We start from the raw sequence: 15,835 nt of genomic DNA, 5'->3' as shown, positions 1-15,835 counted from the left end.
GAAAAGCTTGCGTGCTATCCAGTCAGCGGAAAGCCAACACATGATTCCAATCGAACCATTTACAGTGTATAGATGCATGATAAGGGAATAATGTTTAGTACAATGTAAAGCCAGCAAAGTCCGAACAAGGATAGTCCGCGGGTGACTGAAGGGATAGACAGTAGTTCCACACTGCTTTCTGGTTGTGGTAGGATGACTCTGTTGCCTGATAACAGCTGGGAAGAAACTGTCCCTGAATCTGGAGGTGTGTGTTTTCATACTTCTATACCTTTTCACTGTACCTATAAACTATTGTACACGTGACAATAAACTAAACTAAACTCCTAGAATATTAACCACTCCAAGTTGCAATTTAATATAAAACATAATTTATTTAAGTATTCAAAACAAAGGGAAATACAACACACTGTAATTGAAGCAATAAATAGAGGAGAAATGCTGACTCTTGCCACACTTGGTGTTACGCTGCTTTGTTGACTGACGATTGTTAATCCCAATGCAGTCAGTCAGACTAACTCAAACACGCTAAGGTACTGCAGATGCTGGAATCGTGAGCAAAACACAAAGTGCTGGAGGAACTCGGCATCAGAGGAGAGAATGGAAGGATGACCCTTCGTCAGGACTGAAGAACCACCTCTGTTTTCCACCTTGGTCTTCCCCCTGCTCCAATCGGTCCGAAACGTCGGCTGTCCATTCCCTCCACCGATACTGCCTGACCTGCTTTGTGTTTAACCCAACCACGCACAGAGTGCAGCAATACTGAATGTAATGCATAGAAAAATAATTCAACTTTCTTATTATTCCTGATGTACAATAAATTATTCTCAGATAATATTAAACTCAACAATCGACCTCTACAGACACAATTATATCATTGACAAATTCGCAGAATGAAACAAGACATTTTTTTCCGTAAACATTCCCTCCCTCCATGAATTCTACTTTGTTTAATAATATTATGCGGCAGGTTTGGGAATCTTACACTGATACGCCGTTGATAAGAATGAATACTGGTTTCATTTAGATTATCCCATACTAGTGGAAAGGTGATTTCTGTACAAGTCACAGCATGTAATTTACCACAAGAACTTTGTGTGGTGTCTCTTGAGAGGGCAGACAGGAATGACCATACGCTGACAAACTCTAAGTTCTGCGACTTATATATTTCATATCTGGGAGCTGATGGGGCAATGAAGATCTTTGAAGATGCCAATGGATTTTCTTTGTGAAATATTGCAGACAATATGGCGAGCCCACTCCCACATTATCCAAGAATGCTCCAGGATTTTCACCAAGTGAGATTTACTTGGAGATCTTCATCAAAAGATTTATTTGGAATCAGAGGAGTAACTTTTTCACACAAAGGGTGGTGGGTGTATGGAGCAAGCTGCCAGAGGAAGTAGTTAAGGCAGGGACTATCCCAACATTTAAGAAGCAGCTGGACAGGTACATGGATAGGACAGGTTTAGAGGGATATGGACCAAATGCTGGCAGGTGGGACATGTTGGTAGGCGTGGGCAAGTTGGGCCGGAGGGCCTGTTTCAACTCTGTATCACTCTTTGACTCTAAGAGTGTGTGAAGGAACAGTGATATTCATCCAGTAGTTATACCACGGCCCGAGTGGAATCCTGATTCAATCCTGATTTCTCAACACTGTCTGTGTGGAGTTTGCATGTTCTCCCTCTGACTCATTGGGTCTCCCTCAGATACTCCGATTTCCTCCCACATCCAAAAGGCATGCGGGTTGGCAGACTTATTGATCAAAGGAAAGTACCATGAATGTAGATGGGGTAGGAGAATCGAAGGGTTTGTGAGAGAGGATGGCTTGCAGGGGAATAGATGGAGGGATGGGACTTGGGAACGTCTGGAAGCCAGCATGGACCTGATGGGGTGAAGAACCTCTGACGTGAAAGGAAGTACAAGAAATGAGAAATACTAGGAATACAAACACATTCAAGAAGAACTGTTCTCTGTCTGATTTCAGTGGAGGTAACAATAAATGGAACGGCACGGATATTTCCAACATAGAGATAAATACCACGAGATTAAAAAAATGAACTCTTGATAAAATTGTACTAAAAAAGTGACCTTAATTCTGAAGGATTTACAATCAATTTTCACCAACAACAATAACATTGAAGGCTTTATTTTACATTGTCTAAGAAATATTTAAACACGACTAGAACATAAAACATCTTCACACTGACAGACCAGATACCCCTAAGCACGTAAGCGCTGCGAGTGACAGGACAAGCGTGTTTGGTCTTTGGATTTGGAGTGGCCTCTGGCGTGAGTTTGGCTAAGTAAATCCAAGTAGATTTTAGACTTCAGAAACCTGGGGTAAGAATCCTTCTCCATCAATATATAGATCTTGCTTTGTGCTTCATTGAAACAAGACGATGTTGGGTCCACAATGCTTTTCTTCGTCTTTTCTCTGATGTGTGATTCTAAATTGACCTAGAAATTCAAAGAAAATTCAATCAATGCAAAACAGCACACCGCTTTCTAATACATAAAAAACATTTTCCATTGGCTAATGCTGTTATCAGAATTCAAAATCCTTTTTTTTTTCCCCAAGAAAGGCAGTAATGCAAAAATAATTTCATTGGTTTATTATCATCAAAGTATTAGCCAGCAAAAAAATAAAAGAACATCAATCATTGTGGAAAGGGTGGACAGAAGATTTACGAGGATGTTGCCAGGGCCTGAGCTGTAGGGAGAGGTTGGGCAGGCTAGGACTTTGGTCCTTAGAGTGCAGGAGGCTGAGGTGTGATGTTACAGTGGTGTATAAAATTATGAGGGGAATAGATTGGGTGAACGCACTGAATATTTTACCCATTGCAAGGGAATCAAGAACCAGAGGATATAGGTTTAAGGTGAGTGGAGCAAGGATTAATAGGGGCAACTTTTTCACTCAGATTGTGGTGAGCAAACGGAACAATGCTGCAGAGGAGGTAGTTAAAAGAGGTACAATAACATTCTTGGACAAGTTCATGGATAGGAAAGATTTAGAGGGAAATGGGCCCATTGGGACCAGCTTAGATAATGGGTCTTGCTCGGCATGGACGAGTTGGGCCGAAGGGCCTGTTTCTGTGCAGAATGACTCGAGGACTCCATAACTCACATTATCAAAAATGGCTTATTATTTGTCTTTAAATTTAATTTCAACAGAATTTGTTTAAATTGCAGATGGAGGGTTAACATTTCGGGGAGTGGATGTTTGCGTGATCCGTCGTTGCATTCTCAATACCAACATGGACAATGCCTGTCATTTTCCATGTGATGCCTCTGGAACTGATGCGCTACAATGCTGAGAACCATATTCTGCATTCTGCATCTTCCCCTCTGTTCCAGCACCTGTACTCGAGTTTGACGATTGTATTTAGGTATAGTGTTATCTGATTAGATAGCAAGCCCATACACTGGGTCCATCCTACACTCTAGTAAAAATGTGCAAAAGCCAATTAACCTACTGCACATCTTTAGAGTGAGGGAGGCCAATATGCTGCCACAACGGTGCTCCTTACGTGCTGAAGTAGAGAAGGGGGCCATTCAGTCCATCAGGTCTATGCTACCCCATTCACCGTCTTCCCCATGTGTTCCCTTCCCTTTCATCTAAAAGATTCTCATCAGCCAAGAAAACATCCCTCACCTCTGAATTAATCTTCCCATTGTTTGTAGACTTACCTCCTTGGGTGCATCAACTGCAATGTATTCATCGAAAACCTTCTTTGCCTTCAAGGCCAGCTTTGCAGATGGCTTGCAGCTTTTGAATTCCTCGCACTCCAACCAGAACCTGATATTCTCCTCGCTGTACTCCGACCGTAGGAATTCAGCAAATACCACCAGGCCATCTGTGGGAAAGAAAAAAATAGTCTTTGTATTAACAGAAACTAACAGGCAATTAGAGGACAGAAATCACTGACGGAGATGTTTGCAGGTTAATTAGCTTGGTGTAAGTGTAGATTTCCCTAGTGTGTGTAGGATAGTGTTAATGTGCGGGGATGTCTGATCGGTACAGACTCGGTGGGCCGAAGGGCCTGTTTCCGCGCTGTATCTCTAAACTAAAACTAAAGAGTATTGGAGCAACTCAGCGGGTCAGGTCAGGCAGCATCTCTGGAGAATATGGGTTGGTGACATTTTGGATTAAAGCAGTAGGATAACATCGAACTGGTTGGTCGGCGTGGACTATGTGGGACAAAGGGCCTGTTTCCATGCTGTATCTGGAAACTAAACTAAATCGTTGGGAATCAAAGTTGTGAGTGCCAGAGGAAGCCCGCGAGGCCATTGATCCAGATGCAATAAAACAGAAAAAAACATTGCTGCTCGCAATGGATAGAACAGCTGGCAACACAAACAAGCACCCTGCCTCTGGGTCGGATGTGCTGACTGTCTCCACGTAGAAGCAGGCAGGAGCATGGGAAGGTCTCCCATTGACACTGTCACCGGGAGTCCACAGTGACCCGAGCTAACGAGCGGCCAAGTTAAGCACTGAGTCCCTTTCCTTGTAGTCCCTGAGGGACAAGGGCCATTGGCTTCACTTCACTTAGAGTCACAGCTGCAATTTAGCATTAGCACGGGGCCAGTCTGCAAATTCCAAGAAAATCAGTAACATTCGTTTAACAAATCGTCTATTTTTAGTTTTGAGAAATAAAGCCGATAAAGACTCTCTCGTTCATATTGAAATTGAATGTTGGCAATGGCACCATGATGTTTGCATCTATCGCTAATAAATTTGCGAAGTTTAATACTGTATTATTGTTTTGGAGGTCTTATACAGCACAGAAACAGGCCCTTTGGCCCATCTCATCCATGCCAACCCAAACTAGTCCCATTTGCCCACATTTGGCCTGTTTCCCTCTAAATCTTTCCCATCCACGTCCCTGTCCAAATGTCTTTCAAATGTTCTTATTCTTAATGTTCTATGTTCTAGCCTCAGCTAGAGTCATAGAGTCGTACAGCACAGAAACAGGCCATTCGGCCCAACTCATCCATGCTGACCAAAACTATCCTACACTCCAGAAACAATTTACAGATGCCAACTAACCTACAAACCTGCATGCCTTTGGAATGTGGGAGGAAACTGGAGCACCCGGAGAAAACCCACGCAGTCGGGATCCTGTAGTCGGGATCGAACCTGGGCATCTGGAGCTGTGAGGCAGAAATTCTGCCTCTGCGCCACTGTGCCGCCCCACAACTCCACACCTCTGGAATTCTCTACTATTTCGGCCGTAGAATTATTTGAAGAGGAGACACATATATTTTTCAAAGATTGGGGAATTGAGGGTAGCGGGGAATTGGCAAGGAAGAGGTGAGGCTCGAGGCAGATCAGACATTGTTGACTAGTGGGGCTGGGTTTAGGAGTAAAATAGCCACCTGCTGTTGTGATGAGCATCCATGTATGTGAACATCTGTCCAAGCCACCTCACAATGTGCCCAGTGTAGGTCAAAACCCAGTGGGTTTCATTTCCATTTATCAAACCAAATCTTTTAGGTTCTGCGCTTTCAACATCATTGAGGCAATGCAAGCAACTCCCATGCACAAAACAGAATATTTTACCAGATTACGAATTCAAATAATAAATAGCATATGTTATGCGATCCTGTCAACTTTGACCAAATGTATATTTTTAAAGTTACTTACGTTTATGAGTTATAAGTTTTTGCAAAGATTCATTCCATTCTTTGACCTCGTCCCAGCTGAGCCTAGATGAAGACACAGACACAAGCAATTAGATACAGAGAATCATAGTCACATAATAACCGTGGTAACAGGCCCTACGGCCCAACTTGCCCACGCCGACCAACATGCCCCATCTACACTAGTCCCACCTGCCTGTGTTTGGCCCATATCCCTTTAAACCTATCCTATCCATGTACCTGTCTAAATGTTTCTTAAACATTGCAATATTGCTTTAACGAAATACTGGAAAATCACAAAGGATTACTGTAGTGGATTATTGCAGATGATGAGGTATTGTAAGCAAAATGTATACTCTTCAGCATCATGATATACTTGGGAATGTTTAAAAAAAACTCAAGAACAGCTTCTTTCCCTGCTGTTATCAGACCATCGAACAAACCTCTCATCAGGAAACAATGAATTCTCCATCTCCCAATCTACCTCGCTGTGGCCTTTGCGCTTTTTTTAAAATCTGCGCTTTCTCTGCAGCTGTAACACTATCTACTACACTACTTATTTTTTTCTCGTTGCTCTACCTGATATACTTGTGAGTTACTCTAGCACTTTGTTGTCCATTTGTGTAAACCTGCATCTGTAGTTCTTTGTTCCTACCAGATTTATTTGTGTCTGGCTTGATGGTACTTGTGTATGGTATAGGGTGGTACGGTGGGGCAGAGGTTGATTTGCTGCCTTACAGCGATTGCAGTGCCAGAGACTCGCGTTCCAAGCAGACTACAGGTGCTGTCTGTACGGAGTTTGTACGTTCTCCCCGTGACCACTTGGGTTTTCTCCGAGATCTTTGGTTTCCTCCCACACTCCAAAGACATACAGGCTTGGTATAAGTGTAAATTGTCCCTAATGTGTGTAGGATAGTGTTAATGTGCGGGGATTGCTGGTCGGTGCGATCTTAGTGGGCCGAAGGGCCTGTTTCCGCGCTGTCTCTGAAGCTAAACCAAAACTAAATTTGACTGGACAGCATGGAGAACAAAGATGTCCACTGTACCTCAGTACATGTGACAATAATAAACCTTTGCCAATCCCCAATTGGGTATTTTGAGAATTAACAAACATTCAGCTATTGCTTAGATCAATGTCGGGGAGAATTGTTCCAACTGTGTCAATTCCATGACTTGAACACCTTTCTAATAAATCCTTCCAATAGTGTGATATTCTCAAACAATGAGTGCAGGAAAACAGAGCTGGGTTTACAGAGACTGTGTGAATTCCATATGATGTTCATTCAAGTTCCCAGAGGCTTGTAAGAAGGTTCAGTACACAAATCACTGGACAACAACATTTGCTGATCGATGACCAAGCAATTCCGTGTTATTAGCTTAGAGGCAGGTACTCTGTCTGAGACCAGGTTTAGAATACAGAACGTAGAACAGTACAGCCAGAACCAGCCCTTTGGCCCACAATGTCTTTGCCGAACATGATAAACCTATGTTCATAAGTTGGTGAGACCGCATTTAAGCCCCTGTCCCACTGTATGAGGTAATTCACGAGTTATCCTGAGTTTTCCCCTGATTCGAACTCGGAGAATGTCCGTAGCGGGTCCGTAGGAGTTTGTGGATGTCTCGTAGTGGCTCGTAACGCTAACGGCAGGTATAAAAAGTTACCATTTTTTTCATCACGAGTATTTTTTTACTCGTGGACATTTTTTACAGGGATGAAAAAACGTCACGAGTTACCGTAGTTCCCGAGAACCTACCATTAGCATTATGAGCCGCTACGAGACATCCACAAACTCCTACGGACCCGCTACGGACATTCTCCGAGTTTGAATCAGGGGGAAACTCGGGAGAACTCGTGAATTACCTCGTACAGTGGGACAGGGGCTTTAGAGTATTGTGTTCAGTTCTGGGGACCATGTTATAGGAAAGATATTGTCAAGTTTGAAAGGGTTCAGAAAAGATTTACGTGGATGTTGCCAGGACTAGAGGGTGGGAGCTATAGGTAGAAGTTGAGTAGGCTGGGTCTCTATTCCATGGAGCATAGGAGGATGAGGGGAGATCTTATAGTGGTGTATAAAATCTTGAGAGGAATAGATCGGTTAGATGCACAGAATCTCTTGCCCAGAGTAAGGGAAGCGAGGACCAGAGGACATAGGTTTAAGGTGAAGAGGAAAAGATTTAATAGGAATCCGAGGGGTAACTTCTTCAATGAGAGGGTGGTGGGTGTATGGAACAAGCTGCCAGAGGAGGTAGTTGAGGCTGGGACTATCCCATCGTTTAAGAAACAGTTGGACAGGTACATGGATAGGACAGGTTTGGAGGGTTATGGACCAAGCGCAGGCAAGTGGGACTAATGTAGCTGGGACATTGTGCCCAGTGTGGGCAAGTTGGGCCGAAGGGCCTGTTTCCACACTGTATCACTCTATGACTCACAGGAGCAGAATTAGGCCATTCAGCCCATCAAGTCTACTCTGCCTTTCAATCATGGCTAATCTATCTTTCTCTCTCAACCCCATTCTCCTGCCTTCTCCCCATGACACCCTTACTAATCAAGTATCTATCAATCTCCTAATGACTTGGCCTCCACAACCGTCTGTGGCAATGAATTCCGCAGATTCAACACCCTCAGACTAAAGAGATTACGATTCATCTCCTTTCCAAAGGCATGTCCTTTTATTCTGAGGCTGTGCCCTTTGGTCTGAGACTCTCCCACTAGTGGAGACATCCTCTCCACATCCACTCTATGCCAAGTTTAGCTGATCCCGTGCAGAAATGTAGGTTGGCAAGTTAATTGGGTGCTGCCCATAGTGTGTGGAGGAGGGGTGGCCAATGTGGGGTTAATTGATGGTAGGATAGATTACAAGGAAAGTTGAATGCGTATTGGGATTACTCTGTGAGGTGGCAGATACTCAAAATTGCCCTCATCTTATCTACTCATATATGGGGATCAATAGCTAAAACTCGCCAACATGTCAAGGCAGGTAGACAACTGATCCAAATGTTGGAGGATGAGGGGTTACTTGATAGACCTGTATAAAATTGTGAGAGGCATAGATAGGGTAGACAGTCAGAACCTTTTTCCCAGGAAATGTCAAAGACTAGAGGGCACAGCTTTATGGTGAGAGGGGCAAATTTTAAGGAAATGTGCAGCGCACACTTTTTTTCCACAGAGGTTGGTGGGCGCCTGGAACGCACTTCCAGAGTGGCGTTTAAGAAGCTTTTAGATATGCAGGGAATGGAACGATATGGATCACGTGCAGGCAAAGGATATGAGGTTAAATCGGCATCATCTTATAACCATATAACCATATAACAATTACAGCACGGAAACAGGCCATCTCGGCCCTTCTAGTCCGTGCCGAACACTTATTCTCCCCTAGTCCCATCTACCTGCACTCAGACCATAACCCTCCATTCCTTTCCCGTCCATATACCTATCCAATTTATTTTTAAATGATAAAATCGAACCTGCCTCCACCACTTCCACTAGAAGCTCATTCCACACAGCTACCACTCTCTTGAGTAAATAAGTTCCCCCTCATGTTACCCCTAAACTTCTGTCCCTTAATTCTCAAGTCATGTCCTCTTGTTTGAATCTTCCCTACTCTCAATGGGAAAAGCTTATCCACGTCAACTCTGTCTATCCCTCTCATCATTTTAAAGACCTCTATTAAGTCCCCCCTTAACCTTCTGCGTTTTGTGAACGGACATTGTGGTTGAAGGGCCAGTTCCTGCGTTGTACTATTCTATCTTCTATATGGTGTGATCTATGAAGCCCTTTGTACAATGTGCCAGTATGAGGTAAAATGAGGTACTTTATGTCCACAATACGGACAGTGACTTCACCCCAAACAGCAACTTTGTCATTAGTCTCATATCAACCAGGCATCCCATTGACTATCAATAGGGACACTGTTGGTAGAGTCAAGAGTATTTTATTGTCATATGTCCCGGACAGGACAATTAAATTCTTACTTGCTGCAGCACAACAGAATATGTGAATATGTAAACATTGTGTATAATGGGGGAAAAAAAAGAAAAAGTTCAATAAATAACAAATATTTAGTGCAAATAACAAATAATAATATAGTCTTTTGCACTTCAGAGCTCATAGCTTATTTGTTGTGTTTAATAGCCTGATGGCTGTGGGGAAGAAGCTGTTCCTGTTTCAAAGTAATACCGCTAATGGAAAGAGTTTGGCTTGAGCTAGCTTGTGATGAATCTGTTGAGGTTTGCATCAGGTATCTGTCCACTTTACGAATGGCTGTCAGAAACAATCGGCATCTTCATTGATGAAGAGGGGAAGAGGAGAGTAAAATCTACCCGTCCGTACACCCACTACGCCCTTTCTCAAGTATCTCCTTTATCTCATTTATTCTATTTGCTTGTGATTTAGATGCAGCACAGAAACAGGCCCTTCGGCCCACCAGGTCCGCCCTGACCAGCGATCACCCTTGTACACTTGCACTATCCTACACACTAGGAACAATTGACAATTTTTTACCCAAGCCAATTAAGCTACGGACCTGCATGTCTTTGGAGTGTGGGAGGAAACCAGAGCACCCAGAAAAAAAACCCCCCATGGTCACAGTGAGAACATACAAACTTCATACAGACAGCACCTGTAGTCAGGATCGAACCTGGGTCTCTGACGCTGTGAGGCAGCAACTCTACCGCTGCACTGCTGTGCCACCATTACGTGATCTATGTGGGTAGAATCACTCCATCTGGCCTTTGCCTGTCAACCTTTGATGTTGTGCTTCATGGTTTCCCGTGGAGGTGAGATGCAGGTAGACTTGAGGGTTGGTCAAAGAAGATCAAAGAATACCCAGATTAATACTAGACATCTTTTACCCAGACATGGTTTAAGGTGAGAAGGGAAAGATTTAATGAGACCACTGGGGGGAACACGTGGGAGGGGAGGGAAGGTGGGACATTTGGCCAAACGTGGGCAAGTGGGACTAGTATGGATGGGGCAGCTTGGTCGTCATGGTTACGTTGGGCCAAAGGGCCTGCTTCCATGCTACACAACTCTGACTCTATTAGCACCTAAGTTCAAGAAACCATGCCCTATTAAATATTTTTTCCCTCACCCTGAAATGTACTAATGGACTAATATCCTTCTCATCACAACTCGAGCGGCATGATGGCGTAGTGGTAGAGCTGCTGCCTTACTGCGCCAAGACCTGGGTTCGATCCTGACTACGGGTGCTGTCGGTACTGAGTTTGTACGTTCTCCCGTGATCTATGTGGGTTTTCGCTGAGATCTTCGGTTTCCTCCCACACTCCACAGACGTACTGTTTAAGTTTGTTGGTTAATTGGTTTGGTATAAAAGTAAAATTGTCCCTAGTGTGTGTAGGATAGTGTTAATGTGCGGGGATCGCTGGTGGGCGCGGATTCAGTGTTTCTGCGCATTATCTCTAAACTAAATAAAGCTAAAAAACTCCTGGGAAGGTGAATGTGCAAAGCTGGCCGTTGCATATTGTCCACAATGGGTTAATGAGGATAATTACCTGTGAGCTGTACTTGTCTTATCCTTCTTGGCGGACACAGAGCTGTGATCAGTCCAAGCCTCTGTCTTCGGCAACAGTAAGCCAAGGCGATGTTTCATATCCTTGGCGCTGTGAGGAATCAATATCAACATGATTAAGAAAGGAAATGAATGGCAGTTTCAATAGCTCAGAAACCTCACTGCATTGAAGTGTTACACAAGGTTGCGATGAATCTGACCAATTTAGATACAGTTCTGATGCAGGCCTTTCGCCCCGCTGGGTCTGCGCCGATCAGCATTCGCCCCATCACTAGCACTACCCTACACACTTGGGGCAATTTACAGAAGGCAATTAAACCGACAAACCCACACGTCTTTGGAAAGTGGGAGGAAAGTGGAACATGCGGAGGAAACCAACATGGTCACAGGGAGAACGTGCACACTCTGTATAGACAGCCCATAGTCAGGATTGAACCTGGGTCTCTGGCGCTGTGAGGTAGCAACTCTACTGCTGCGCCTATGTTATTTGCACCCTGCATAAGTGCACATATCAACAACAACACACAGAGTGCGTTCCATTTTATTTAGACAGGAGCCCTTTCCCATGATAGCAGACAACGCGATATTGTACCATATAATTTGCAATTTATTTTAAAACTCTGAGCACTAAAATAAGTCCTTAGCTGAATCTCAAAGAGAATTTTGCATTGATGAGTTTACTAAATGAGATGGAAACAGGTCTAATTATTGGAGCAAATAAACTGCTGGCAGGAGAAACAGCTTTGCCATTGCTGCGAGCTAGAATAGTTGATATTGGCAAGACATGTCTAAGAGACAAGAATAACAAACAGGGCAATACTAAACAAATTATTTACATCATTGAATTTCCTCACATATCAAGTCCTCTGAGGAACTGTCATTTTAATAAATTCAGTATTTACAGCTGTTGCAAATGTCATTATGCAAGGACGATATCACTGTGAAATTCCCTTCTCTTGATTCATATTTCTACAGAGAACTGAAGGAGGCTGTGTACCAATTATCCCTCAGAGTTGTTGATGAGAGTCAGTCTCAGTGTCCACAAAACTGGGCAAATCACCCGATAATAACTCATATTAATATGCCGTAGAGATTAGCATTTTTTTTTCGTTTACATCTGATCGCCATAAAAAAACACATGCATGCTGTAACCCCGCAAAATACATATGTGAAGTTAACCTTCCTAGAGAGACAACCATGAAGAAATGTGAACTCCTATATATTTAAAGACATACCTTCTGAGGCAGGTAGCAGGCAAGGCAGCTAGTCCTTTGCACATGTTGGCAGCGGTCTGTATCTCTCGACTGTTATCAGTTCGGTTTGAGGTTTCTGATCTGGTCTTTGCAGAGACAAGTCTTTTATATGTTGTGTTCGAGGGAGAGAGTCCACGCCACTGGCCAATAACGGCTCTCGCAGTGAGTCGGTAGTGATGACAACCATCTGGCAAAGTCAACAGTCAGACAAGCACAATGACTTCAGCAGCCACGATATATCTTATTCTTACCAGAAATTACAACTCTGCGTGGTGACCCAATATCTTTGTGGTTAATTCCTGGATTTCCCCCCCCACACACTGAATCACACATATCCTGGCTTTGGAATTCAAACAAGAGAGAAATACAAAGGAAATTGCTACTGTTCGTGTTATTGTGGAAGAACTCGGCCATTCAGCCCATTGAGTCTACTACGCCATTTCATCATGGCGGATCTATCTTTCCCCCACAACCCCATTCTCCCGCCCTCTCCCCATTACCCCTACCCCAGCTATTAGCTGTAACTCACTCCTGACTATTTCATCAATTATAGACACAAAAAGCTGGAGTAACTCAGCTGGACAGGCAGCATCTCTGGAGAGAAGGAATGGGTGATGTTTCAGGTCGAGACCATTCTTCAGACTCTGAAGAAGTCCATAGTCTGAAGAAGGGTCTCAACCCGAAACGTCACCCATTCCTTCTCTCCAGAGATGCTGCCTGTTCCCGCTGAGTTACTCCAGCATTTTGTGTCTATCTTCGGTTTAAACCCAGCATCTGCAGTTCATTCATATGTATTTCACCAAGTAATTCCTTTTAGGGATCATTTCTTTTAAGTGATCTCTTTTAACCTTACTCCTGGGCACCAAGATATCCATATCGGCCTCTTTTGTCGAAGATTTTTTAAAAACTCCTTGAGGGTCTTTTTTGTTTAGAGATACTGTGTGGAAACAGTTCCTTTCGGCCCACCAAGCCGACCAGCGATCACCCCCATACACTAGTTCTATCCTACAATTTACAGAAGCCAATTAACCTACAAACCCGCACGTCTTTGGAGTGTGGGAGGAAACCGGAGCACCCGGAGAAAACCCACGCGGTCACAGGGAGAACGTGCAAATTCCATGCAGTCAGGATCGAACCCGGGTCTTAGGTGCTGTGAGGTAGCAGCTCTACCGCCAGAGTCTGGAGTCAGTGGTTTCCTGATCATTTGCAACAGAAGGCTTTATCAAGGCAATGGGATAGAATGAGATTACACACATTTTATGGGCTATTTTCCTTCAATTGAACAAGAAAGAATTCAGGGACAGTTTCTTCCCAGCTGTTATCAGGCAACTGAACCATCCTACCACAACCAGAGAGCAGTGCTGAACTACTATCTACCTCATCGGAGCCCCTTGAACTATATTTAACCAGACTTTACTGGCTTTACCTTGCACTAAAAGTTATTCCCTTATCATGAATCCGTATACTGCGAATGGCTCGTTTGTAATCATGTATTCGATGGGGACGCTGCAAGCCGGCAGCCCTGTCAGCAGCGTGTTAGTCTTTTCAACTTTTTAATTTTTTTTAGTGTTTGTTTTTAATGTTTCTCTGTGTGTCTTGTGTGGGGGGCAGTGTGTGGGGGGGGGGGTAAGGGGGAAACCGTATCGGTCGCCTCCTCCACGGAGAGGCGACTTTTTCCATGTTGCCTCCCCGGTGGCCTAACAGCAAGAATCGGTGCAGCCTTTCCTGGAGACGTGCCCGGGGCTTCAGCAGCGGGCGCAGCAGCGGACTCTCGGCGTGGAGCGGGCGAGCCCTCACCGGGGCTCGCCAGAGGGGAGCACTCCGTTTGCTGGCCCGCGGCAGCCTGAAGCCGCGGTCTGCAGAAGTCCAGCTGCCGCGGCTTCCGCAGCCTGGGATCCCTCGTGGGGGACCCGGGAGAAGAAGAAGCTTCCACCACCGGCCCGCGGCCAACTTCTACCGCGGGCGCGGCGTGGACTTACCATCAGGAGCGGGGTCCCTCGCCGGGGATCCCTGGAGGGGAGCTTCGACTGCCGGCCCTGCGGTCTGCGGTGCTTCTGGCTGCGGCGCGAACTTTAAATCTGCGACCGCTGGCCTGCGGCCTACACCAACTTGAAGCCGCGGTCTCCGGTGGGGGAGGCACCGTTTTAGGACTTCCCGGGACTTTTTACCTGGTCTGCAGATCTGGACGCCCGCAGCGGCTGCTGCGGAGGATTTAGGTCCCGACCACGGGGGAAACGGAGGAGGACTGGCCACATTTTGTGCCTTCCACCACAGTGATGAATGCTGTGACGGATGTTTGTGTTCAATTTTTATTGTGTTTTTGTGTGTTCTTTATCATTGTACCGCTGCTGGCAAATTCATTTCACTTGCACTTTACGTGCAATGTGACGAATAAAACTGATGGATTGATTGTATTGATTGTATGTATTGTCTTTACGCTGGCTTTTTAGCACGCAACCAAAAAGCTTTTATTTGTACAAGTGAAAGTAAACTAAACTGAGAATATATGCGTGAATTACTACTATGGATTTTGCAGGTCAGGCAGCATCTGTGGAGGGAATGGATAGGTGACATTTCTTCAGACTGGTTGACTTCCAGAGCAAGTAAGACGTTAGGAAAAGCAATTGGTTAGAACAACACAGTGACACAAGGATCTGCAGATGCTGGAATCTTGAGCAAAACACTGGATTCATACAGCAGGGAAACAGGCCCTTTGGCCCATCCTGCCCATGCCAGCCAAGATGCCCATCTCAGCTAGTCCCATTTTCCCACGTTTGGCACAGATCCCTCTAAACCTTAGGCATGGTGGAGCAGTGGTAGAGTTGCAGCCTTTCAGCACCAGAAACCCTAACCCTAATGCAATTTACAATTTTTAGCGAAGCCATTTAACCTTCAAACTAATACGTCTTTGGAGCGTGGGAGGAAACTGGAGCACCCGGAGAAAACCCACAAGGTCATAGGGAGAACGTACAAACTCCGTACCGACAGCGCCCGTAGTCAGGATCGAACCTGGGTCCCTTTCGTTGTAAGGCAGCGACTTACCGCTGTGCCAGTGGGAAAGGAAAGAATATCTAGGAGTGTGGCTGCGAGGTGGAAAGGTGACCGTGTAAAGAAAAAGTGTAAACCCAGTAAATAGGAAATTCAGATAAATTGCACTCAGCTTGTTAAATTTATAAACGATCTCAAAGGACAAGCAAGACGGGAGAGGGGAAATTGTGAAGAAAGTGTAAGGGATGAATCAGAGCCAAGCCACAGCTTTAAATAGACAAAAGCAATAAAAACAACTTAATCTGTTCTGCGTATGCATCTATAACAGGCGGCGTGTGAAGAAAGCAGCAAGAATAATTTTAAAAGATCAAGGAGATTGTAGAATTTCTATTTCTAAGAGTGTCTTTGCTGCCGGCTCCACAATCA

The 15,835-nt window shown here is 44.6% G+C and overlaps 1 protein-coding gene across 1 annotated transcript; it reads right to left on the bottom strand.

The window, feature by feature from the left end:
- Positions 1-371: 371 nt before the first annotated feature.
- Positions 372-12,492, bottom strand: LOC116977518 (regulator of G-protein signaling 4-like). Its single transcript, XM_033028016.1, has 5 exons — positions 12,404-12,492; positions 11,152-11,259; positions 5,645-5,706; positions 3,688-3,854; positions 372-2,457 (listed from the first exon to the last, which is right to left on the bottom strand). The coding sequence occupies exons 1-5, from the start codon at positions 12,445-12,447 to the stop codon at positions 2,221-2,223; spliced, it is 618 nt and encodes a 205-aa protein (XP_032883907.1). The 5' UTR covers positions 12,448-12,492; the 3' UTR covers positions 372-2,220.
- Between the last annotated feature and the right edge of the window lie 3,343 nt (positions 12,493-15,835).

Source organism: Amblyraja radiata, chromosome 10 (assembly GCF_010909765.2).
Source record: "Amblyraja radiata isolate CabotCenter1 chromosome 10, sAmbRad1.1.pri, whole genome shotgun sequence".
NCBI classification, from domain to species: domain Eukaryota; kingdom Metazoa; phylum Chordata; class Chondrichthyes; order Rajiformes; family Rajidae; genus Amblyraja; species Amblyraja radiata.
This window is presented reverse-complemented; position numbering and strand designations above follow the sequence as displayed.